General features: G+C 35.1%; 2 protein-coding genes and 1 long non-coding RNA gene across 7 annotated transcripts; 2 read left to right on the top strand and 1 right to left on the bottom strand.

Annotated features, from left to right (window-relative positions):
- LOC107610311 (protein FAR1-RELATED SEQUENCE 5-like) lies at nt 9,565-11,699 on the bottom strand. Its single transcript, XM_016312378.1, has 4 exons — nt 11,347-11,699; nt 11,077-11,258; nt 9,771-10,222; nt 9,565-9,678 (listed from the first exon to the last, which is right to left on the bottom strand). Exons 1-4 carry the CDS (start codon nt 11,697-11,699, stop codon nt 9,565-9,567), a joined length of 1,101 nt encoding a protein of 366 aa, XP_016167864.1.
- Nucleotides 16,557-22,181, top strand: LOC107632886 (casein kinase II subunit alpha-like). 5 transcript variants are annotated; one of them, XM_021123160.1, is made up of 10 exons: nt 16,557-16,901; nt 17,005-17,121; nt 17,375-17,504; nt 17,797-17,991; nt 19,860-20,024; nt 20,466-20,533; nt 20,622-20,692; nt 21,158-21,271; nt 21,382-21,644; nt 21,957-22,181. In XM_021123160.1, exons 2-7 carry the CDS (start codon nt 17,015-17,017, stop codon nt 20,662-20,664), a joined length of 708 nt encoding a protein of 235 aa, XP_020978819.1. In that variant the 5' UTR covers nt 16,557-16,901; nt 17,005-17,014; the 3' UTR covers nt 20,665-20,692; nt 21,158-21,271; nt 21,382-21,644; nt 21,957-22,181. The 5 variants fall into 5 exon arrangements, 4 of the variants coding, with proteins under 4 accessions (XP_020978819.1, XP_020978814.1, XP_016192032.1 ...); XM_021123155.1 differs by having other exon boundaries at nt 16,558-16,901; nt 20,636-20,692; XM_016336546.2 differs by having other exon boundaries at nt 16,558-16,901; nt 20,405-20,533; nt 20,636-20,692.
- LOC110271791 lies at nt 23,853-25,184 on the top strand. The gene is made up of 3 exons (XR_002362483.1): nt 23,853-24,083; nt 24,118-24,837; nt 24,922-25,184. It is a non-coding gene; the product is annotated as an uncharacterized LOC110271791 (long non-coding RNA).

The raw sequence follows: 26,547 nt of genomic DNA, 5'->3' as shown, positions 1-26,547 counted from the left end.
ATGGGTTAGCTAAATCTGGGACCTGCATATATTAATACATGTAACACCAATGCCACGTGCCAGAAATGTTCGGGAAAACCATTAACTTTTGATAATTTTAAACAATTGGTACACAATCCTGCAATCTAATCGATGCAATCAAATAAGGCTTCACGTTGACATGACAGTGTTTTTAATGTCAGTTTAGAACCTCTAGTTACATGTCTAACCCTTTTCCTAAGCTTAACCACTCCATCTAGAGAAGAATGAATTAAAAAATTGATTTATTAACTTGTTAATGTTGCATAGGATCTTTTTGGACATGAAAATAAAAATAATTTGTTGAAAATAAGTGTCTAATTTGTTAAAATAGTTAGCCAAATTTGCTAGCTCGGCCAAAATGTTCAAAAATGTTTATATATGCTATTTTATAATTTATATAAATTGTCACAGGACATAAAATGTTATTATCATAATGAATCCCGCTAGGGAGCTATTGGAATAAGTATACAATGTGTACAATGGACTGATTCTTTGGCTCAATTTGAATAAAAAATATAAATTACCCACATTCGCCCTAGTCCAAAAGTGATGTTCATTTTTGAGATAACCACCACTACATAATCAGGAATCCTAATTTTCCTTCAATCACCCTTTCTTCCGTTACCGTGATGTTTGAAACCAAACCCTTCACATACAATGTTGAACATCCTACCGTCTCCCCCAATGGAACTCTGATCAGTGCTGAGCATCCTTCATAGCAAGCTTCCGTCGCGTGTCTCCCGCCCACCAGACCCCACCGGCTCGCCCTTGGTCACAGGTGTACAGGACGCCGGCGGTTCAACCGAAGCTGCCCCGTGCCGAAACAACTGGGGTTACCCACCGTCGGTGCCATACCGGAGTACTGTGGCTCAGCCTTCCTCAATGCCATTCCAAACGACCGACTCTCAGCCATTGGCGGCACGACCAGACCCGCCGATCCACCTTCCATTGCACTCCTATTTCGGCGCATGCAGTACCCAGTGAGGGATGCCCAAAAGTTTTCCGTCGAAGGAGGTTAGTGAAAAGTATTTCATTTTTTTTGTGTGATTATAATTGTTTCTTGTTGTTTTTGGAATAACATGCATTGACCTTTGCGTTGATGTTTGGTTTTACATAGTGAACAAATAAATTGTTGCAAATTCGAATCGTCGGAACGTGCATAACAAGCTGTAGGTAGAGAGGTTTGATATTGAAATAATCTTAGCACGGGAAGGTTTGCAAAAGTTTCGTTCCACTAGCATAGAATATTTCGCTCGCTTTGTGGTCCTTTGCATGTTATGTCACCTAGATTAGTTGAGAGTTGTTGTCCTATAGTTGAAAGTGTTTGGATGGTTATTATAGCATGCTTACGGATGGTTATTTTGGCATGTGTTTGGATGCTTTTCAATTTTTACTGTTTGTTGCCTTGTTAAGGGCTTCATCACCCGTGTTTATAGTCTTCGTTCCTTTAGACTTATTTAATACTTCTTGAGACTAGATATTCATCCTTGATTAATTTTTTCCTGATTCCTATTGCTGCCGCATCTAGTGTTGGATACTATTTATATCGCTTGGTTGTTGAATTTCTGAAAGTGAAAAAAATCACCTTGCTGCATGATTATTGTGCCGGAACTTGTAGTTTAAAATTGTAATGTGAATTGTTGGCTTTGATGTTACTTGGCAGGTTATTTACCATAACGTAACATCCTTCCACACATAACTTTACGCTTAAGCCGTAAAACAGAGGTGATGTGGTATTACGATCTCTAAAATAAAAAATGTACATATAATAGCAGAAAGAATATAATAAACTAGGAGCCTTGAAGAACAGAAGAAATAAAAATCGCGAAATAAAAATGCAACATTAGAAAACGAGTTAACTTGCATACTAAGAAAACTATAGCTATCAGTTATAAGATAACAAAAGTAAGAATAGAGGACCAAAGATACAAAATAACAAGCTCCTAAGTCAGCCCGCGAAGTCAAGGCTGGACAGTTTTTTTTCACTCTGGAGGCTGTGATTTGTTTAAAAAAAATGTTGTTTTAATCTTTTTACTGATTTAATCATTTTTTCCTGGTTTTTTTTATTAAATAATATTTTAAAAAATATTTTAGCATGCTACTTGGCTGTGATTTGTGTTAATCATTTCACTGTTTTGTAGCATTGTTTTCTTTTTCTTTAAACAACCAAGCTCTCTATGTTACTCCTCTTTAAGAAACAGTTTAGTATTGTAAAGGTGTATTTTTTACTCAAGTCAATCTAAGATTTCAATCAGTCAATCAATTAAAAATTGGATTGCTATTGTCTTTTGTGAAACTCCAACATTCTCAGATTGCTATAATATTAGTTGTATGGTTGTTTATATATCAAGGTGGCTCCTTTGTTAATTTTATCTAATGGATTGCATGATTATTGTGCCAGAACTTGTTTAAAATTGTGATGTGAATTGTTGGCTTTGGTGTTACTTGGCAGGTTATTTTAGAATGTGATTATTTTTCACTCTGGGGGCTGTGATTTGTTTAAATAAATGTTGTTTTAATCTTTTTACTGATTTAATCATTTTTTTCGGTTTTTTTATTAATTAATATTTTAAAAAAATATTTTAGCATGCTACTTGGTTGTGATTTGTTTTAATTTTCTTTTTCTTTAAACAACCAAGCTCTCTATGTTACTCCTCTTTAAGAAACAGTTTACTAATGTAAAGGTGTATTTTTTACTCAAGTCAAGCTAAGATCTTAGTCAGTCAGTCAATTAAAAATTGGATTGCTATTGTCTTTTGTGAAACTCCAGCATTCTCATGTTGCTATAATATTAGATGTGTGGTTGTTTATCTATCAAGGTGGCTCCTTTGTAGATTTTATCTAATGGATTTATGGCTAGATTTTTTCAATGCAAGTCCTTACTCAATAATCTTCTTAGGAAGCTTGATTTTTATATAAAAAATTACTAATCTTGCAGAAATAGTACCGACCCTGCATCGCAGCTGACCCGTCCTGCTTCACCGAACTTCAGAAGCGCACGCCATCCTGCATTAGCCGGCATCGTGGGTTCCAACTCTTGCGTGACCGATCACTCCCACCATTATTTACAGTATACGGTAAGTGGCTTCATTATTTTTTTCTCGATTCCTATTGCTGCCGTATATAGTGATGAATACTGTTTATATCGCTTGTTTGTTGAATTTCTGAGAGTGAAAACCTCACCTTACTGCATGATTATTGTGCCAGAACTTGTTGATTAAAATTGTAATGTGAATTGTTGGCTTTGATGTTACTTGGCGGGTTGTTTAGCATGTTACGTGACAGTTTTTTTTCACTTTGGGGGCTGTGATTTGATTTAAAAAATATTGTTTCAATCATTTTACTTATTTATTCATTTTTTAATCGTTTTTTTTTAAAACAAATTTAAAAAATAATTTTGCATGTTACTTGGCTATGATTTGTTTTAATCATTTAACTTTTTGTAGCGTTGTTTTTTTTTTTTAGCAACTAAGCTTTCTATGTTACTCCTCTTTAAGAAATGGTTTAGTACTATAAAGGTGTATTGTTTACTCAAGTCAAGCTAAGATCTCAGTCAGTCAAGCAGTTAAAAATTGGGTTGCTATTGTCTTTTGTGAAAGTCCAGCATTCTCAGGTTGCTATAATATTAGATGTATGGTTGTTTATCTATCAAGGTGGCTCCTTTGTAGATTTTATCTAATGGATTTACGGCTAGATTCCTTCAATGCAAGTCCTTACTCAATAATCTTGCTACAAAGCTTGATTTTTATATAAAAAATTTCTAATATTTCAGAAATAGTACCGACCCCGCATTGCAGCCAACCCGTCCTGCATCACCCAACGTCAGAAGCGCACACCATCCTGCGTTAGCCGTCGTCATGGGTCCCAACTCTTGCGTGATCGATCACACCCACCACTATTCACAGTATACAGTAAGTGGCTTCATTATTTTTTTCCTGCTTCCTATTGTTGCCGTATCTAGTGCTGGATACTGTTTATGTAGCTTGGTTGTTGAATTTCTGAAAGTGAAAACCTTACCCTGCTGCATGATTATTGTGCCGGAACTTCTTGTTTAAAATTGTGATGTGAATTGTTGGCTTTGATGTTATTTTTCCTCGGGAAGATATGCAATTGCTTTGTTTAAAATAGGTCAATTTTTTATGTTGCCGATATCTGTTTGAAATAAGTAGATGGTAAATGGTGCATGCTATTGGATGGTTGGCTTCGATCGACGATCACTTGTTAGCGTAACTGTTCTTTTCCCTTGGGGTTTTCTTTTTTTTTATTAATTTGACGAATCACCATCCACATAAATACAAAAGTGAACATGTAATGTCGTAAGGAAACAAACATCTAAGTTAATTGTGTGAAAAATACATTTTAATTTCTTTATAAAATGAGTATCTACATACCAAAAGGGCATGTTTGAAGAGAATTTGATACTTCTAACTTAAACATAATAACTTTGTTGTGATTCCCTTTGAGGGGGCCCGCCAGATAACTTTATTCCCATAATGCTGTGTGTGTGGAGTATCATGTTACATGATCGGTTCGGATTCTAATTCTATTGATTTATAATGTGTGGTAATTGGTGAGACTAATGATTTATTGATTCCTTACAGGCACGGACTTGTTTTGAATTTGATTTGTTGAGAACCATTCTAATAGGGAAAAAGGTAATCCGTGTAACGTCATTCAACAGTCTTCATTTTGATGGCTTAAAACTTGTTTTATTTATGTAAATAGAAATTAGCAGAGACGCGCTATTCTCCATCCTATATCAACGGAATGGTCACCCACCTGGAAAGCATTAATGCTGTGGAAAAGCTATCAGAGATTGACGCGATTGGGTTCGGTTTTATGAAGAGGATTCCAAAATGGGCAGTGAAGCAAAGTATAATGAAACAACTAGCAAGGCATACGATGTGGAGACAAATACACTCATAGTGGACATTAGAAACATCCACGTCAATTTTGAGTTGATAGGGAAGGCGTTAGGGATACGCGACGGGGGTAAGATAGCGATGTTCCCTTCATAGTATTATCATAGATAGCCTGGTTTGATTCCGTTCCCGTTGCGTAATAATTGTTGTAAACACTTTACTGAGTCTGAAATTGTAGGTGATGCCATACCCAAACTTAAAAAGAAGAATCCTGCCTATCTCACCATAAAAGCACAGTTTCAGAAAAAGACAACCACCCAGTTGTGTGACTTTGTGTATGCCTGTCCCATGGATACCGAAGCGCAACGGGCATATTTCAGAAGGCATTTCATCCTGGTGGTCTTGAAGATGTTCTTATGCCCAACGAGTCAACAAAACATTTCTCCATGCACATACCTTCTGTTCTTGATGTCACCGACCCCAGCAGATTTAATTAGGCTCATAAGACATTCAAGTGGTTGGGGCTAGCAATTGAAAAATTCAAATCTAAGAACCATGAAACTTGTGGTGGCTGCATGTTCACCCTTATGGTATCTTGTAATGTTTGGTTGCTTATTTTACCTAATTGGTTTTAGATGGCACAACATAACCTTTTTACATTGCCTTCCAGCTGTTATACTTTTAGCGATTGCAGCATGGTCTACTCAATCGCTGTCGAGAATAAGAACCATGGGTAACTGCATGGACTGCTGCAGAACTTAAAAAGAAAGCCGCTAATGTGATGGCTGAGGTACTATGCCGGATAATTTATTCGTTGCTATATGCTAACCCAATTTACCGATGAGAAATTTTTTCAAAAATGATTAATGCACTAACGTGGGATTTAAAATTATTGCTTTCTAAATACCATTGACGTGTCTCTAACAGGGTTGCATCGGAGATAGGGAAAAAGGGAGCAAGGAATCAGCATTCAGTAAATAAAGCCGATGGAGGGAACGCAAGACTAGAGAGGCGCACAGGGTAACGTCTTTCTTGGAATTTAAGTTAATTATAGCATTGAAGTTATAGGGGGTTATTGACATAGTGATGTAATTGTTCATCTTCAAACCTATCTTGCATATAATTTTATTTGAATATCATCATGTTGTCGCTATTCTCTGTGTGGAATTTCTAACTAGCTCGTTTACAAACCAGGATCCCAAAACAGGCACGCGAAAAAAGCTACCGATCATCAGAGGCCAATCTTGCAAAGACAGCACAGGAGCTCATGAAGCCCCAGGTTACAACGAGAGACCTGTTGTACCTTCAGACTCCGACGAAGACGATGATGTGCCCATTGCTCAAAGAAGGCGCCGACTGTTCCAAGATGACTTGAACCCGAATGGTGAGCATGTAAATGAGAAGGACAGTGCATTAGCTCCACTGCAGAAGGATCCAATTACACCCTCTTTAGCACTTGTGGAAGTTAATGATTACGATTTTGACAGGCAAGTTCTAGAAATAACCATTTGTTTAGGATGCCATTTTTTCATATCTCATTTGTATTGTAATTTAAATCCGCCTACAACTAGAGTTATCTTACTATAGATTTCGTAAGACTTTAGACCACAGATAAATTTTTCTCATTGTTTAAGTGTTTTTTGCTACTGCAATTTTGTTAGAACAGATAGGATAAATTTCTATGTAGAAGAACACGTTTGGTTCTCTTACTAATCTCATTATATTTCAACATATTAACTAAGCGCGTAAAACCTATTAGTTAAAACTAAACATTTGGGTAACAATCGAAATAAACATCCAGTTTAAAATAGTTGTAACAGATCACACAAAATGCACAATGATTATTTTAGTTAAACATCTATTGTCTATCTCAATTTTGCATGTCTTAATTGTACAGTGATTTCAATCCAATTACAACTCGTGTTATGTAACTATAGTTGCATTCGATGCAGAGACTTTGACTTGAACTTCGTGCAGTGTCCAGAAGTTGAGAAAATATTGGTAAAGTTTGAACAGGGTGGGAACACAAGCCCAATTAACATGGAATCCCTTCAGAAGGTCGTGGCTAACAAGTCACGCTATCACACCCCGAGTCCTGGAAGGCTAAGCTTTTCCCTTGGCTTGACACAGCTAGAGAAGTCACCAGCCACACCCCCTTTCATAACGGTACATCCGAGGCTTAAGAGTGTCAAGTTAGGTGAGGAGAAGGAGGAAATGGTCCGGCATTGGATTCTAAACTCTCGCCTCGACAAAGAGGTGCCATTAGCAACCTATGAAGGTAGGCCGTATCTTCAACTATCAAGGTTGGATCTGTGGACTCTGAAAGCACGTGGTTGGGTCAATAGCAACGTAAGTTATTGAAACCCATGCTGTAGTTACAATTAATTTGTTCTTCGTACTCTGGATGTCATGCCTATTTATTATTCTATGCAGATTATTCAATGAATGTGCAACACATTTAACGATGCTCCGGCCGAGCGATTCAAACGTGACTTCTATTGCGTGTCTCCAAGAGTATTGGTATGAAGATTATAGTTTTTCTGAAATCTCATGATAGCTATAGCATCACTGGATACTGCTTTGACAACAGGAAACGGTGATACGATAGCAGAACTTGGATGCATTCCTTAACAGGCCAGTTCCGGTGTATGATAGATTCGGTCCAAATTTCAGAGAGGACAACAAATTCTTTGACAAAGTGGAGGCATCCAAAAGAAAATGAGTTAGACACATTCTATTTTATGTAGTGCATGGTCAGCCTTATTTAGATAAGGACTAATTTGTCCGGGTTACTTATTCTACCTAAACTGTTGGTTGTGGTGAAAAATTTTAGTCGTTGCCTCATTTGTTTTTTGCATGCACTTATTTAATTGTACTTCTCATATGTGAAAGTGAATGTGTTAGGTTAATTAACCATGAATGGTAAATATTGAAACAATTTGTGAAGTTTATGATATGTTTGTCGTGCATCTTACTCCATGCGGTTAATAGTTAAACGTGTTGTGATTTGTGATTTCTTTTTGCAATGGTTTATTCCAATGTGTTGAGAAGGACACTGGTGGCTGTATGCTTTTGATGTGGCAGGAAAAAGGGGTGTTGGTAATTGATAGTCTGAAATATGAGGAACCCACTGATGAAAGGAGGAAACTAGATGCATATGCGGTAAGCTAAGACACCACATGTGCGTTGTTTATGTATGCATCGATAAATAACATTAACAACTGACGAAATATAGTTGAGTATTTTACAGGGACGACTGATTGAAGATATGGCCAAAATGGCTATCCCAACTTACGGACATACTACGAATGGCCCAAGTATTGCATATGCCTCAGTCCCCATGCAACCAAACGGGTAAGTATAAGTAATCGACACACTTAACAAATTTATGGTTTAGCAATTGCTGTAACATTGATATCATACTGACTGGACTATACTTAATTATGTAGTTGGGATTGTGGCATCTTTCTCATTAAATTTATGGAGTTATGGACTAAAAATTGTAGACTACATGAATGGCACGATGTAAGTTACTCAGTCGCTCAGTTTTAGATTTGTAATTTTCGGTTCATGTTTGTTACACAATTCGATCATCACACTCATCATGAAAATACCACACAGGATATGCTTCTTGCTTTGAGAGTTCATCTCATGCTGGATATTGTCATGGGAGCACACAACAAATCAATCGAACAGGTGCGAACTTTGTTGGAACAAAATGAAAAACGTGCGTGCCATAACCCTACAAGAAACAAGAAAAAGGAGGTTAAATCACCATTCACGATATCAAATACGAGGACATTGATGAAACGGGTCGGAGAACAACCTGTGAGAAAGAACCAGAAACAGAGAAAGCAATAATTGTACTTAGTCTTAAGACCACAGAAACCTTTCTTAACTTATGTGTTTATGGGTTTAGGTGTATATGTTTTTTCACTATTGGAGTCTTGGTAGAAGATATAGGATGAACATGTTTAGTTCTCTAACTACTCTGATTCTATTTTAAGAAAATAGCTAAGCACATAAAATCTATTGGTTAACAATAACCATTCAGTTAACAATAGGATTAAACATCCGGTTTCCTATTGAATCGAACATCCAGAGTAAAATTCTTGTATAACATCACACACAATAAGCCAAGACAATTTTATGTAACCATCTACGTATAAGAAGAAGTAACCATCCGCTATCACACAAGTTCGAACATTCAAGGTAAAAATACTACTAATATATCAACCACAATACACCCAAACTATCCAGAATAACCATCTGAGATACCAGGGATAATAAACATCTGATATCCTACTGAATCGAGCATCCAATTTAAAATACTCGAAACTGATCACCCATATACACGTTTACTATTCTAAAATAAGTATATATGAACAGCTTTAAATAAACATCCGATGCTCTATTGAATCGAACATCCATGTTAACATACTAGTAAGATGTCATACACAATACAGCATGTTAAAATGGTTCATTCGCAGCAAATTAGAATTGTTCATTGAAATAAATCAGGTATAGATTCATGCAACAACTGCATACAACCCTGTAAACTATATCTTTATAACATAATCTCACCCACTTCATCTACCCCCCGTAATACATGAATGCCAATCGAAATCATATGTACATCGAGATGAAAAATAAACGCAAGCACACCCATGTCTAACATATTCTAACTTTTGTCGAAGGAGGTTAGCAAAGACATGAAGCTTCCAACTTGTTCAGGTGCATTTCGGCCAACAAGATCACCAAAGTTTGTATCTGGATATGCATTTGAACGAACCACCTGCTAAACGACACAAAAAATGACAACAATCAACTTATAGCATAGTCCTATATCGAATAACTAGTTGAAGTCAGATTGACACAAACATGTACCGGGGAAGCATTCTTGTTTTTCCTCCGACCAGATTTCTTGAAGGACTTTTTCAGGGCAGCTCCAAGCCTTTTACTCTTTGACCGGCCCTTTGTAGTGACCAACGATGAGCCTTGTATGTCGACAACACCGACAACATTTGAATTTTGTGAGCCAATGCTGGTGTGGGTCTCCGCCACGCCCTCGAACCTCTTCTTGGCACGGTGCTCAGTCAACTTGGCCCTTGTTTCTTCTAGAGCAGCATGCAACAATGCTGTTTCGTCGTCGTCATTGACGAACTCTTGAGCAATGTTGTAGAAGTGTGCACATAATCCCCTGAATGCATTATGACTCACATCCGACCGACTGATGTCGTGACTGCTCTTGATATAAGTATGCTTGCGCTTTATTTTCTTGCTCCATCGAGGGAGAACATAGCAGGTAGGTACTTTATACACTTTATACGAATGAAAAACTGCAAGACAGTAACAGCACAACACACCTGAACTCTCAAAAAGATTGCACTCACAACGAACCTCCTGTGTGGAACGATCAAAGTGGATATCGTACGGAACACAGAACATAGTATCAAAGGATTAATTTTTCCTCCTCCACCTTCATGCATACCACTGGCCCATCTTCAGTAACTACAGATACTCTGCAATCAGCCTTTTTCACAAACTAAATTTGAACATCCCTAAACATGCTAGTAGTGTACTTCTACTGAAATTGTCTCTCCATAGGCGAGCTCGTTGCATAAGGGATAACCCCCCTCGAGTCTACTGCATCATCCTCCAATTTCCTCTACTCCTTGACTCCAAACACATTATCGTATTCGTGAACAAATTGGACCAAGCTAGTCCTGCTGTGTAAGAATCCACCATAGAATACGTGCATGCTCTTACTCCTTTGCGTACTCCTCATGGCAACCCAAAATTCACCCTTGAAGAATATAGGAACTCACATGTGTCGATCGTCATAAAGATCTACAGAAAAAACACAGTTCTTACATAAGAAACCTTTTACTGAACTTATTATTACACAACAGATAAAGCCAGCTACCGAATAATTATTCATTATAAAGCGTAACGTAAGTGTACAATAACGAACCCGACAGCCATGTGTTGTCATGTAGATTGTAGTCCTCTATAAATTCAGACCATTTTCCCTCGAATGACTCCACCGTCCGAGAGTTGAACACAATGTCCCTGAGGTCGGCATACAACTCTCCGTACCGGCGATAACCTCCAAGCTTATGCAGTAACTTCTTCATGATGTTCTAGATGCACCAACAGTGACGTGTATTGGGTAACGCCTTTCTAATCGCACCGAACATGGATCTGCATTGATCGGTGATGATGCTCTGTAGAGCAGCTCCCATGCACGTCACCCATTGGCTGAAAACCCACTCATAACTTGGAATTTCCTCGTTTCCCAACAACGCACAACCAAGGAGGGTCAACTTACCATGGTGGTTGACACCAACGGACGACACGAACGGTAATTCATGCCTACACACATAAACAACCACATTTAAGAATTTCCAGTCACGACTGCACGAAAAAAAATACCAAAAAAACCAACAACACCACCTGGTACCTGTTTGTACTGTAAGTGCTATCAAATGACACGACGTCTTCGTAGTATTCATAGGAAGCCCTGCACCTTGCATCCACCCAAACTGCACTCCTAAATCTACACTCGTCCTCCAATTTCACAGCATAGAAGAAGTTCGGAGTGATGTCCTTCATTCTCATGAAATAGTTCATCATCTCCCTAACATCCGCATTCACATTGCTGGTTCGGAGTCTTGCTGTAATATAGTTTCTTAAATCCTTTTCTGAGAATCCCAGATTTGACGGGCCCCCAGCCTCATTTACCAAAGCTAGGAATGTCTTGTTTGGTCGAATCCCAGCCTCATCATTATTCTCAATCACGCACTTCGCATGCATGATCAGCTGCCTATACTCATGGTAGTGCACTGTCTTTTTCACCCAACATGAGTGCGAGTGCCTCAACTCAACCTTGAAGAAAAGCTAGGGGTGGCAAAGCGGGCCGGTCCGCCCCAACTCGACCCGTTTTGCCACCCCTAAGAAAAGCCACTCTTGCTTCTCCTTATCAAATTTCACATATATTCTTGCCTTGCACCCAGCGGCTGAAATCGGATTCTTCCGCGTTGGTGCTTTGACACGAGACCCGCGGATGCGGTCCCGATTACAGTGGATAGCCTGGTTAACGGGTTCCTTTGTGCTCTTGTCAAATGTTGTCATCTTGATCTTAGTTGCAAATCCAACTTTCTTTGCGTAGATAACATAGAAATCATGAGCTAGTTGCAACTGCGCAAACCGCATTCCAACTCTTGGCATTTCATCTTTCTCAAGGCAACCATGATCCCATAACTACGTATCAGAAAAAAACAATGCCATTAATGATGAAATCAAACATGCGGATCCTGACTGCACAAATTTAAACTAGAGTCCAAACCTCGTCACTTCCTACCTCAGTAATATCCGACAATTGCGTGTCCTGCACTTCCAAAATAAACACAAAAATCTAAAAAAAAAAGATAAATTTTTATTCAATATCATGTATATGAAACCTCACTAACCAGCACAAAAAATACGACAAAAAAGTATAAGTCAAGTCATTCATCTTGCCAATTTTAGCTTTAAAATAAAGGCATTGAAATGACAATCATGGTAATTGAATCAATTATTTCATTTTACCTATTATATAATTATTGTAACTACTACATACTCTTTTTCACGTTGACACTGAACGTCATATAGCTGAACATGCATTAGGTACAACTACCATACACATAGTTCTGTCCTCGGTTTCAAAGCCAATGGTGCCTATTCTTACTTTTAAGAGTTGCTTTCTTTATTCATACATTGAGCATCATGCATAACTATATACATATATTCTAATCCTAATATGCAGGAAGCAAATTAGGTAAAGCATCAATTGATAACTCTTGCATTTTTTCTTTTCATTTTCAAAATATATCCTTCCTAAATATAATACCATTGGCTACAACTCAAATTCAAGATACCTCACTTCTAAGGTTCTAGGGGACCTATGGGCATCCTGCACAGCAACATGGGTGATTACATATTTCAGAAGCACGGTCTCCAACTATAGCGAACTAACATTGTATACATGCAATTGAATTTTGGTTATGAGGGAGTATATTCAAATTCATATATTCATAGAAAATAGTCCAACTCAGAAGTATTTTCATCCAGAGACACATCAATATGCCATGGTTATTATAGTTAATCAAATTCCCCATACATATAAGAATACCATGAATATAAAACCATCACAAGTTTGGTTGAATCATGAATGTTTGTGATGCATTTGATTACGTATTAAAAATATAAAATTAAACACGCCACTTGCATTGAGTCTAAACTTCCAATTCAACTAAAAATGACCATCCATTGAAAAGTGTTTCGTACATAAAGTTGCTCACCTTAGTCGATTGCTCAACCTCGACGACGAGAGGGTCATCTACGTTTTCATTTGGATTTGATGAAATCTCATTACTGCCGGAAGATGGAACAGAAACCACCGGTTCAGCCACATTGCACTTCATTAATGAACTCCGGGGTGACGGGGGTGGAAGAGCAAGCACACTTGAGACCCCTTTTAATTGCGACGTCGACATCGAGAAGAAGAAACACACGGCTACGCGCTGTCCTCGCTGGATGTCTGGGTTGTTGCGGTGCCACGCATATCGAACAAACAACGGGTAGGTGGTGCTAGACGAGGGCCTGTGCGGACGATGACGCCGGTGGGAGGAGAGTCCGACGACGGTCGGTGACGGATGGAAAAGTAGTTTCCGATGAGAAACGGAGATGATATCGTATTGAGCAACTGACGTCTTTGTTGTGATCCTATAACTGCTCCTAATCCTATTTTCTTTCAAAATTCAAATTAGAATAATTTCAAAATTAATTCATTACCCATAATTTAATTTTAATTTGAAATTAACCTCCAATGTATGCATTGTACGGCACATGTATTGACTCCCTATACTTCCTCTATCACAATTTATCATGAAATACTATACTTCCTTTTAAACACATAAATCATGATAAAGTAGTGTGATTTAAAAAAAGACATACAAAGTATGATTCTGTACCATTATTTACTTATAAATCCAACATTATTCTTTAACACACGAACAACAAAAAGGGCAATGGGTTAACGAAAGTGTAGATAAACTCGATAGTCTAGTATAATTTACATACAAAAATGAAAACACTGAATAACCTAACACAATCTATATGGAAATAATAAACACCCACATTGACACTAAAAAAAATTAGATCGGATAAATTGATTTTCAGTAAATTCTTATTCTCTACATATATTCCAAAAGAGTGATGCTAAGTAGCTAAAGATTCATTACAATATAAAAATATCATAAAAATTCTCATTCTCTTTATAAGCAAGTGATATACACCTTCTTATCACTTACTCTCCTTATCACTTACCATTTTTCTGCGTGCTTGGAGACATTAATGTTCTTTGCAAAATCAATTTCAGTTTCTTCCAAATTAAATCTCTAAAATTCCTCAATCACATTATTATCCATTAAAATATAATTTTTCTGCAGAAATTATGGAGCTTAAATTTAAAAATTTTAACAACTTCTACTGTACAACTCATATTTTACATATAAATTATTAAAAAATAAAAATATAAACAAAAATTAAAAATAAATTTTTAAAAATAATTATTAACTCATCATATTAAAATCAATAAACAATAAATAATATGAATATTAAATAAAAAATATTAAAATAATTAAAATTATGACCTATTAGTGCACATATGAGATAATTTGAAAAATACAATAAGACGCATAGTTTAAAATTTAGTAATATTAATTATAAAAATTTATTAATTATAGACATCATATGTATGAAATTATGAATATTATGAGTACAAAATTATGGATGTTATTAATATGAAATTATCGATGTTATGCATATGAATTTATAGATGTTATGAGTAAATTTATCGATTGAATAAATTAATTTAAGAATTTGACATTTTTTTAAATTCAATTATGAAAAAATTTAAAAACATCTGTGTTAATTTGATAGTTATGTATGCAATAACTAAAAAATAATATGTGTATGGATGTAATATCTAATAAACATGAATTTAATTTTTAGATGTTAGTTGTATGTAATTATGGATGTTATGTATATGAACTTATGAATGCTATGTGTATGAACTTAGTTAATACAGTATAATTATAGATGCACATAAAAAAATAAATCAGTTTATTGCCATATCTCATCAAAGCTAGTGTGGTTTTTCATATTCTCGAAAATTGATTGACGGACAATAATCTCATCGGGTGAGTTTGTCTATTGTTCAAATTATTCTTCAACTCCTTCTTGTAAATTTCCTTGGCCTATTCTAATTGTGCTTGTAATTGAAATAGAGTTGTGGTTTTTAGCTAGAGGAAATAAACAAACTTCATGATCCAGATTAACAATGAAAAATCTATTAAACCAAGCTTTCACATTTGTTAATGATTGCAATAATAATAAATGAATTAAAAGAAATAAAAATCAATTACAATTAAAATTATTTAATGAATATTATTACCGTTTTTAATTGTTATTAGTCATTATTGTATTCTTAAATCTAAGATTTGAACCTCTCTCCAAAGATGTCATTCTTTCGGGGTCTATTTATTAAGCATGGGAGAGAGAATCATATGACATTATAACATTCAAATTATAAAAAGAAATATTAAATAGTAGTTATAAGAATGTCTAATAGTTAGGGATATGATATTATAATTAATATCATTAATAAGTGGAATTGATAAGAATATGATAAGTAGATTGATAAGAGCATAGTTATCAGAACCGGACCGGATCGGTCGGTTCGACCAGAAAACCAGTGAACTGGTGGTCTGGCCGGTTTGGTTTGAAGATTGGACCGCATCAGCTTTCGAACCGGTCAACGGGGGTCAAACCCGTTGAAAACCGGCCGGTTCGCGTCTCAAATTACACTAAACCTGTCGCGGGTCTATGGTGCACCTGCGGGTCGAACCCGTGATCGCGTGAATGTGCAGCTTCTCCTTGCCACTGTGCCAAGCTTATTCTTCAATAATACTATGACAAACAATATATATAACAAAAGGTGAATGATTTTTTATTTTTCTTATTCTTTTAAACATGGATTCAGCGTACGACCGGTTCTATCGGTTCAACCAGTGACCCACCGGTTGAACCAATGACCCAGTGACCCAGTAACTTGACCGGTTCGATCACCGGTTCGGTTCTGACAACTATGGATAAGAGAGTAAAATAAAAAATTAAAATATTATTAAGTTATATAAATGAAGTAAATTATGAAAAATTTTGGCTAATTATGGCTAAAAATTGTTTGTTACCAAATTTTTTCCATTCCAAAATTACTTTTACTACCCAAATTGGTCTATATGTTGCTCACAATTAAATTTTTAATATGCTTGGAAAAATAAATCCTTAATTAATTTTATTATAACACAATAAAGTCTCCAACAAAGACACTACTCTAAGACACGTTTGATTCCTTTTAATTAAATAAACGATGGACGGACCAATCTGTATGCACTACAAAAAAAGAGACATAAAATGGCATAAATATTACGGCGGTTTTGTAAAACTGCCCTAATACCCGGGTATTATGACGTTTTTCATTGTTGCCATAATTGAATTGTATTTGGTGGCGGTTTCTGTTGATTTTGGCGGTTTTAAAACGCCATTATCACTTCTATATAAAATAGCCTAACCCTAATCCAATTCTCATTTTTCGTTGAAACGCAAAGTTTGAATCGCTGCCAGAGGGATCTTCTCTGTGACGACCTTCTCTTACCGATCTCCTCCGGCGACGACCATCTCTTACCGATCTCTTCCGGCGACGATCTCCTCCAACGACGACCTCATTTGGCGACTTTTTCCTCAGCGGTGATCTTCTCTGGTGACCTCTCCTCTAACGACAACCTCCTCCTGCGACGGTCTCCTCCAGCGGCATCTCTTACTGCAATGATCTCCTCCGGTGGCATTCTCCTACGCCGTCAATCTCATCCATCGAGCTAATGTGCTATGAGAGATTCTCCTCCCACAAGCTCGCGAGTTTGGTTCTTCTCCCTCTTTTCCTCTGTTCTCTTGAAAATATTTTACTCTAATTCTTTCGATTTCTTGAATTATTGATCCAAAATTTCAAAATACATGATAGATTTTGCGAAATGGCAACTACAACTACTGAGCTAGGGTTTCTGAGGAAGGGATCGTTGAAACAATTCATAATGATGATGATGATGAAGCGCCCGATGCTGCGGAGAATGGAGTTGCGGTAATTTTGTTGTTTTATTGGATTATTTGTGCCTGAAACTTAATGCTTTTAGTTAACAGTTTGTTTTAGTTCCTTGAGTTGATTCTTTCATGCTTTATCAGTTCTGAATTTGTTCCACTATGTGCTTATAGTCTCACCGTCCAGTGGGGATAACAATAATCATATTTATTATTATTAATACTTTTATTTCATTTCCTATTTCCTATTTTGTTTATTTAATATCTGTTTAAAAAACTGTGTTCATGAGTTGCAGGGAGCAAGATGACTACGAGGTTGTGAGGAAGGTGGGAAGAGGGAAATATATTGAGGTCTTTGAGGGCGTTCACTCCACCGATAATGAAAAATGCATCATCAAGATCCTCAAACTCGTCAAGAAGAAAAAGGTGAATCCAATTCCAATCCCTACACCTATTGCAGTTTGTATTAACTAATATGACTGCTATTTTTAATTTAAAGCAACACTGCTGTTTTCAGTTTCAGTATACTTTTTCACTTCATTCCATCCTCATATGGCAATGAATGCTGTGCCGGGGCTTCAATGGCCAACTTTGGTCCAGTAGTTCATTTAGTTTGTTATTAAATTTCTAATTTCAAACCTGTAAGATTTTACCCTTTCCAATATTCTGGTTGTATATATAAGTTTGTACATCTTATAAGTTGTTATTCTGGTTGCAGTTAAAGAGGGAGATCAAAATATTGCATAATCTTTGTGGAGGTCCCAATGTTATAAAGCTGCTTGACATTGTTAGGGACCAGCAATCAAAGACCCCAAGCCTTATATTTGAATATGTCAATAACACTGATTTTAAAGTGCTCTACCCCACCCTGTCAGATTATGATATTCGATATTATATCTATGAACTTCTAAAGGTAAGTTTTATACTCTATTGGTTGTCTAAGATCAGCTGTTATATCTTATTTTTGCAGTCATTATTTGTTTGACATATTTCTAGACATTATCTATGCCAATGCTTCGTGGAAAATTCAGTTATTATTTTTGTATTTTTCTTTATGGTGAAATATTAGAAAGTGGTTGAGTAATTGCTGCATAGCTCTTTGACAGCTTCTTCTACATTAATCCTCTAATAGATGCAATTAAAGAATGAATTGGTTGAGGTTTGAAATAGGTTGTAGAGTGGCTTGTAAGGAAGTTGATTTTGATTTTTGAAAATCACTTCCATTGCTTATAAATAATGCATAGCAGGAAAATAGACTTTTTCACTAAATGCACTTGTAATATCAATATCTACTAAGTTGATATTTAGTCTTTGAAGATAATACAATCAAGGCAAGGAGATATTGGGAACTACTACGGTGTTCAGCTTCTTGATGCTTCAGTGACAAAATACCAAGATTATGGTCACTAACAACTTACTCACCCTCTTGTGTATGTGCACAAAGACTAGTGCTTTTCTTTTTTCCTTTTTGCCACTGAAAACTCAGTTTCCTGTCTACCACCTTGTGTTTATTTGAATATGATTTTGTAAATTTTTGTTAAATATTTAACTTATTACTTACTCTTGAAATATTTAAAAAAAATTGTTAGCATTTTGCTAATAAGTGTTGTAAAGAATTGAAGACATTTAAAAAAAAAGAAATGTTTTTAAAAGTTTTCATTTATGTAGTCAAAAGTTCAAAAGTCTTTGCTTTTTACTTTTTTCAATAAAAGTATTTGTTTTCTATTTATATATATTATCGTTTCTATTGAGGTTTTTGATAAAATATTTCACATACTTTATAAATAGAAGAAAATGTACTTTCCCTAGTAAATTTCTAACATTCTATTACTTGTCAACTCTTTGTAGCTTTTATTTCATAAGTTCATTCATGTTTATGCTTTGCACTTTGTGACATAAGAAAAAGGATACAAGCAAAAGTGGTCTCTTTTTTTTGTAATTTATTAATTTATATTTGGTCTTGAGGAAAAGCAATGAGAGTTATATCCATATCCAAATCTAATTCCAAGTCCACGTACTCATAAGTAATGCATAGCCTTTATTATAATAATGGTGTTATATGCTTTGGTATTTGGATATAACTTCTGGGAAAATTGGAGATAAATTTAATTTGGCAGTTGATGATCTTTGAAATTCAGGATATACATTGGAGAGACACGTGGAGTGGAGGGATTGGGTGAGAGGTTAGAGGTGAGGGAATTATCCTTCATATACAGCTGGCTCTCCCTCTCTGATTTTGTTTGTTTGTTATATGTGATGTGTGCTGCTCTGCTCTCCATACTCATGCATGCTCGTTTCTGCTTCTTTTCTTTGATATATGCATGCTCGTTTCAGCTTAACTGTGTCAGCAAGTTTAGCCATTGACTTCATGTGGTAGCTGTCTTGAAGGTTACTTTTCTTTGTCTTATGCTTTGTTTGTTTAGAATTGGTCATTTTTTGTCTTATTAATTCCGATTGACGCAACAAATTTAAATTGCAACTTTAGGAAGATTTCAAACTTCTGCACAACCAATAATGTATCACGTATACAATTTTGTTAATAAATTAGTATTTGGATCATTTTTGTTAATAAATTTTTCAACCATCAAAATGGTTATATTATCCATTTTAAATTATACGATGAGACAATTTAGTTTTCCAAACAAGTAACAGCCAAGCTAAACCATTGCTTGTGTTATACAATGCTTCATTTTGCAGGTAACTAATTCGGCTATCTATATCATGTTAAAAAATCATAAGGCTAATGTCCAAGACTCTTCTAATCTACAAAATTGTTAATAGGAAAGGGTCAAAGTTCCCTTCAAATCTGAAGGGAAGGGAAACTTCAGAACAGTGAGCTTCAAGTTCAAAGCAGTTGCACCAAGAACAAGACTCACATTCTACAGCTCCTTTTACCATACCAGAATTGATGATTATGGATCTCTCTGTGGCCCTGTTCTTGACCAGGTTATAGTGTTCTCTGTCGCATAAGTTATTAAACCATTAATGTAGTACTTAGTAACTATGATTTTTGCAAGTTACTTGAGCCTGTCTTCTATATAATTGCACGAGACCACCTTATATTAAAACTTCATCTTGCTTTTGTATACTAATTCCCTATATTTTGTTCATGTATGCATTAAATAACCTTATACTTTCTAAACTTATAGCTAATTAGTTAGCAACATCATGATAGTGGAAGCAACATGTTCACTTGAGTGTGTAATTCAAAATATTAAGCAAATTAACATCCTGAACAGAAAGGACTTGAAGAATTCTAAAAAGAACAATACTAAGATTGGTAGTTACCCCTCATATACGCTGCCAATGTCTGATTAAAATTGCAGAGTTAGCTTTTTAAGAAGCAATGAACATTGAATCATGACGGTGTATCACGGTGTAGCGCAGGGAGGCAGTCTGAGATCAAATGGCTCTCCTTTTCGTCACACTCGTATCGTACCTTTGTCGATATTAAGGTAAGCAGTTTTGAGGTCTGGTCGTGTTAAGGCTAGTCAGCAAAGTACATGGCTCGATTTTGTTGTCACTAAATTGCATTGAAAACAGATTTTGGTTTGCAGGACAAGTGGAGGAATTTCCTCAAGGCTAGCTTTGCTCAGGCACCTGCAGATGAAGGGGTAAGAGTCATGATTTTGCAAAATTAATCTTGCTTATTAGTGAGTTTATATAAACATGATTTGTGGTTAAAAACTATTTGGAAATTAGTTCCTACAAACATTCCAGGAACTGTTTCAACATGCATGCATGTGACTTAAGTTGCTTAATATTTTACTACCTGTCCAAAATTAGTTAGGCATTTAAGCATAGAAATTAAGGAAATTGGAAACATCTTGATTTTTTAATAAACTAGATTGATTTTACAAAACTACCCTCAACTCTCCTTATCCTATACTTATTGCCACTCTCCTCTTTCCTCTCCTCTTTAATAGGATGATTACAGTTGGAAAAATTCGACCTAATTCTTCTGCTTACTGAATTCCTGAGTTGTTGTTCTCTGCAGAAATCCAACCTATTATAACTCTTGAATTAGGAATTTGGGTTCCAACTTTATTTTCCTTGTTAAATTTGTTTTCTTGACATAGATGAACGTGCGGAAGCATGGTATAGCGCCAATCCTAGAACCGATTTTTCTACGAGTACGAGAGATTAAAAAGGGGGCTGCTTCCGTGGAAGGAGTAGAAGCAAAATTCTAGCAGGTTTGTATTGAAAAATCTATCTTGTTATAAATCTTTTCTTTAGAACTCATTGTTCTGAGAATTTTTTGGGAATTTGCATGCTGCAGTTATAATATTTTTAACACATGCAGGTACCTGAAACACTGCCTGAAGAGGTACTTGGGAAGATGGGAGCACCTCCAAAGAGTGATGTGCCGATTATTACACCCAATGAGCTACCTGAGGTTGCTGGTTTATTGCTTGGATTTCCAACGAGATTTGGACTCATGGCTGCTCAGTTTAAGGCATTCTTGGTTGCAACTGGAGGCCTATGGTGTACACAGGCACTAGCAAGAAAGCCTGCTGGAATTTTTTACAGCACCGGTTCTCAAGGAGGCGGACAGGAAACCACCTCGTGAGTTTTCGAATCTGTCCAATTTTGCTTCCCTTACTTGCCATTTTCTCCCATGAGTGTCTTTTAATGCTGGTTATAGACATTTGTGAACTACATTGCCTTATTTGAGAAAGCTAAGAGAAGGATAGGTACACACAAATAAGATGGAGCCAAAGAGGTTAAAAAGATAGCTACTCCTAATTAATAATGAGTTCTTATCAAATAGCATATTTCTTGTGAGACTGCTGGTTTAGTTTTCTCTTTTCAAAATGCTAGTAGTTTGCTATTTATTTGAGCAACTATTTATTTCTAACGTTTAATTTTCTTTTGCAGATAATATTTATTCACACGGACATGAACAATGAAAATGTTGGAAGGGTCTGTTGCAAACTTTTTGAGCATCTCTAAGAAAACTCCCAATGTAATAGAACTAATAATATTTCTTAGTTTGATATTTTGTATAGGAATTATTACTTTTGATTTGTAATACTAAAAAATTATATATTATGTTTAATACTGAGTTAAATAATATTTTGTCTATGGATTATGATTTTGTTATTGTGGAATTTTAATAAAAAAATTATTTGTTTAGCATGATAGAAACAACAGTAAAAATTGTATTTTTAAAAGATAAAAAATGTCACTTTTATCCGGTAAAAAGGGCGGTTTGTAACTGCCATTTTAAACAACATGAAACGCCATTTTAACCTGATAAAAACGGCGGTTTTAAATGTCGTTTTAACCAATAAAAATATCACTATTAAGGTAAAAATGGCGGTTCAAAAATGCCGTTTTAACCAACAAAACGTCACTTTGTTAGGGTCAAAATGGCGGTTTAAAAACGCCATTTTAATCAATCAAAAACGCCGCTTTTATCCTGGAAATTACGGCGGTTTGAACCGCCGTTTTAACTTTGAAAATTATGACGGTTTTCTGAAAACCGCCGTAATAACCAGAATGGCGCCCAGAATTACGTCGTTTTTTAAAACCGCCGTTCTTGGTAATAATGGCGGTTCAAACCGCCATAAATACCCAAAAAAACCGCCGTTTTAACCAGAATTTTTTGTAGTGACGATGGCAGCAATTCACGAGAACTTCTGAAAAAAAAAATTGTTGACGACCAAAACACCCGATCTTGAATTCTTTAAGAATCAATTTGCCCGTTTATTTATATAAAATAAATAACCAGAAATCTAACAATCGAATTTATTGAGTAAAAAAAAAAGATATAAAAGAGATATGTTAGGAACAACATTCCTACAAAAAGGCAACGTTCATAAATCTAGAATAACAAAATATGAAATAATAATACAAAGTTTGAATTAATAATGTAAAAATTGTCCCACGAACAAACTATAATTCATTTGATATATATATATATATATATTTTGATACTAATGTTAATGTTTTTTTTGACAGAATTAATAATTAAATATTATAATTACTCACAAACTAATACTTTATTTAACATGTTGTAATTTGTCTAATTATTTTTTCATAAAGACTAATTATTTTTTGGTTGTATTTGAGTGTATTGTTTTAATTTTTTTTATTCAACAAAGAACAATACGATACAACGATACTTCTATGATACCAAATTTTTATTATTAGAAGAATTCTTTTATTTTTAAATTAAGATCTTACAAACATTATGAAATTTTTTCTATTTTGTAAATATTGTCAAACATATTAGAGAAATTAATTAGTCAAAGAGAAATATCTATCAAATATTAGTTTCCAAGAAATTATAGTATTTTTTCTATTAATTTTATTTAAAAATAAAGCATTAGAAAAATGATTTGATTTTAACTTGATAAAATTTAATGTATTAGGATTTTAGTTATTTATTTGTAAATCGTGTTAGGATAGTGGCTTTTATGTACAATTTTGAAAGTCTACTATTCTATCACTATTTACATATTAGATTTATGAGTATATAGCTGTAGAGGATCATAATCTATGTGTTAAAAGACAATACAATAATTTTAGTGAATTATGGCAGTATAGTATAATTTATGAACAAATAGTACATTTACTATCCTATGACAATTTATATAATTTATAAGAGAATATATACGTCATAAATTTCGCACTACAAAATTCTTATTTGTTTGTAGAAATTTTTTAGTGGGAATTATTAAAAATTTTCATATTATATATTTTCTTTTTGACTATTTGTAAAACCTCCTTGAATAACAAACAAAAACTCCTACTATTATAATACTCTCAACTCAATCAATTATAAAAAATCCAACCCAAACAAATATTCACTGAGCCTATATCAAAAAAAAAAATTCAAGAGGCTTTGAGAGAGAGGACGAGGGAGAGTGAGATGGATCTCTCTGAACCCCTAAAATCTCGATGTCATCGCCACCGCCATTGCCATCATTGTCTCCTCATCAATGTGACGCTGGTGGAGTTATGAATGGAGGACAAGGTGATCATGGAGCTCTCAGGATAGTATTTTAGTGATGATTCTAATCAGATCATTGAGGTAATGCTTTAGATCTTCCGCTTCTGTGTTGTCTTTCATGACAAGTTCTTCCGCTGGTTCTGCTTTTGCTCCAGTGGCTTGAAGCACTTAGAGAGCGATTTTGGCACGGAGTCGGTGGCGCTGGTTGAGGAGATCTGAAAGGCGAACAAGCGGGAGTCTCTGGACGCTTCAATTGAAGTTGCGTTTGAAGCTATCAAATCTCGTGGAACTGATTTTCATATCATTCCAAGTTATTGTGGTGAGAATTTGTTCCTAATTTGTTCTTGTTTAGTTCAACACTTAAATTTCATGGTTTCAATGATGTGTATTGTATATGACATTTTGTATTTTAATTTATATGATAATTGTTCACCAGGTTCTTGAAATGAGTGATTTCACTTAACCGCATTTGAAGATATGATAGACTCTATTAATTGCCATTTTAGTTTTAGCCATTTTGCATTTTAATTTTTCCTATTCTGTTGGTATCAGCAATTTTCGTAACAAAACTTAGGCTAGAGAAAGCTTAACCAAAATAATGATGACAAAGAAACAATATGTCCTCTTCACCATAGTCCTCTTAATTTTACTTTTGTTATTTGAGTTGAATTTGTTAATCCAATGTTCACTTTTTCTTTAATGAAATATGAGTTCCTGTAGATGGTTGAAAGTAATGAAATTAACAAATTTTGGTTGGCACTTCTCGATGAAAACATAGTCGGTGTACATTGGAATAACCAGGTAAATACTAATTTAAAATAGTGTTTTTTGCATAAATTCATTCATAGAGCCTTAACAACTTATATGTTTTATTATATATTATAGGAATTGACTGGATTGAGTACAAGAAAAAACCAAAGAAAGCAGACCAATAAATATGGAAGGGCCTAAGATTCGATCTAATCCAAATTGGATATAATCTTATTATGTGTTGTGTTAGATTGAGTTGCGGGGTTTGTATGTTCTTTTGTTTGTGCTGGTGTTACATTGGAATTGGGTGAGTTTGAATGAAGTTTTGGGAAGTGGAATTGAAAAAAGAGGAATAGAGGTATTGATTGTTGGCTACCATTTCAATTAACTCCAGTACTTCATTAGTGGTCTTCTTTATATGCAGAGATCCTCCAGCCAAATTGTACAATGAAAACCGAGAGGTGGGGTCATCCCATCATAAAATATTTGAAGTTGGATCTAGTTTGCAAATATGTTCGGAGGGCATTTTATGAGCATCTCTTTGTACCTCTCCCAAGCCTCATAGAGGAACTCTCCTTCGTGCTGTCTGAAGGTCTGAATGTCTGTTCTGAGCTTAGTCAACCTCTGAGGCGGGAAGAACTTGTTTAGGAACTTAATGACCAAGTCCTCCCATGTGGCTATGCTCTCTTTGCGCTGATTATCCAGCCACTACTTAGCCTGATCTCTTACAGCAAAAGAAAAGAGCAACAAACAATAAACCTCAGTCGGGACACTATTTATCTTGACAGTGTCACAAATTTGTAAGAAATTAGAGATAAACAAATTCGAATCTTCCTACGAGCTCCCACTAAACTGACAATTTTCTTGATCCAATGGTCCTCCTAAGTTAAGGAGCATTAGCATTGTGATTTGCATTCTCTGCTTCTCTGCTATGTTGAATTCAAATTCTTCTTCCACTGCCTCTTCAATTTCTTCTTCAATTCTTTGATTTTTAGCTTGTTTTCTTTGTCTCCAAAGAGTTCTTTCAATCTCAGTAGGGGTGTTCACGGTGCGGTTTGGTTTAGTTTTTGAGAGAAAAGTCATCCGATCCAATCATCTAATTAAACTGCAGTTCGGTTTAGTTCGATTTTTTTATCGAAGCCATCCGAACCAAACCAAACCAATTAAAATCGGTTTGGTTTGGTTTGGTTTGTTCGATTTTTTCAATCAATTCAAAAAAATACTACCATACTATTTCACAAAGTCATAACATTGAAATCGACAAACACAAATACACAATAGCTAACAAAGTTTTGATATAATGAAATTTAACAACAAAAAAAATTCAAATACTACAATTAAAGAAGTTTAAAAGTTCAATAGTCAACACAACCGAAAATAAAAATAAATTTTCATTAAAAGATAGCCAAGTTATGGTGTCTTAAAATCAAGACAGCAATCTATAATATTTTTCTTTTATTTATCTTTACATTATGTAATTTTTAGTTCTACTTTCATTTTTACAATAGGTCATTCGCTTTAGATTTTCTTAAGGAACCTCCCGTGGGATAGCAAAGTACTCTCCTTAGTGCAAATACATTATAAGGAAATTAACTTAATTTTTTTATTCATCTTGTAACGTATAATTTTTTACCATATAAGGCTTAAAGGCTGTATTTGGAAGAAAAACTAAAATTAAAAGCCCAAATTAAAAAATAAAGATTGAAAGATAAAGATTAAATTAAGTATTTATATTGTGTTTGGTATAAAATATACTTAATT

Source organism: Arachis ipaensis, chromosome B01 (genome assembly GCF_000816755.2).
Source record: "Arachis ipaensis cultivar K30076 chromosome B01, Araip1.1, whole genome shotgun sequence".
Lineage (NCBI taxonomy): Eukaryota > Viridiplantae > Streptophyta > Magnoliopsida > Fabales > Fabaceae > Arachis > Arachis ipaensis.
The sequence above is the reverse complement of the archived record's forward strand: the minus strand, read 5'-3'. Positions and strand labels throughout refer to the sequence as shown.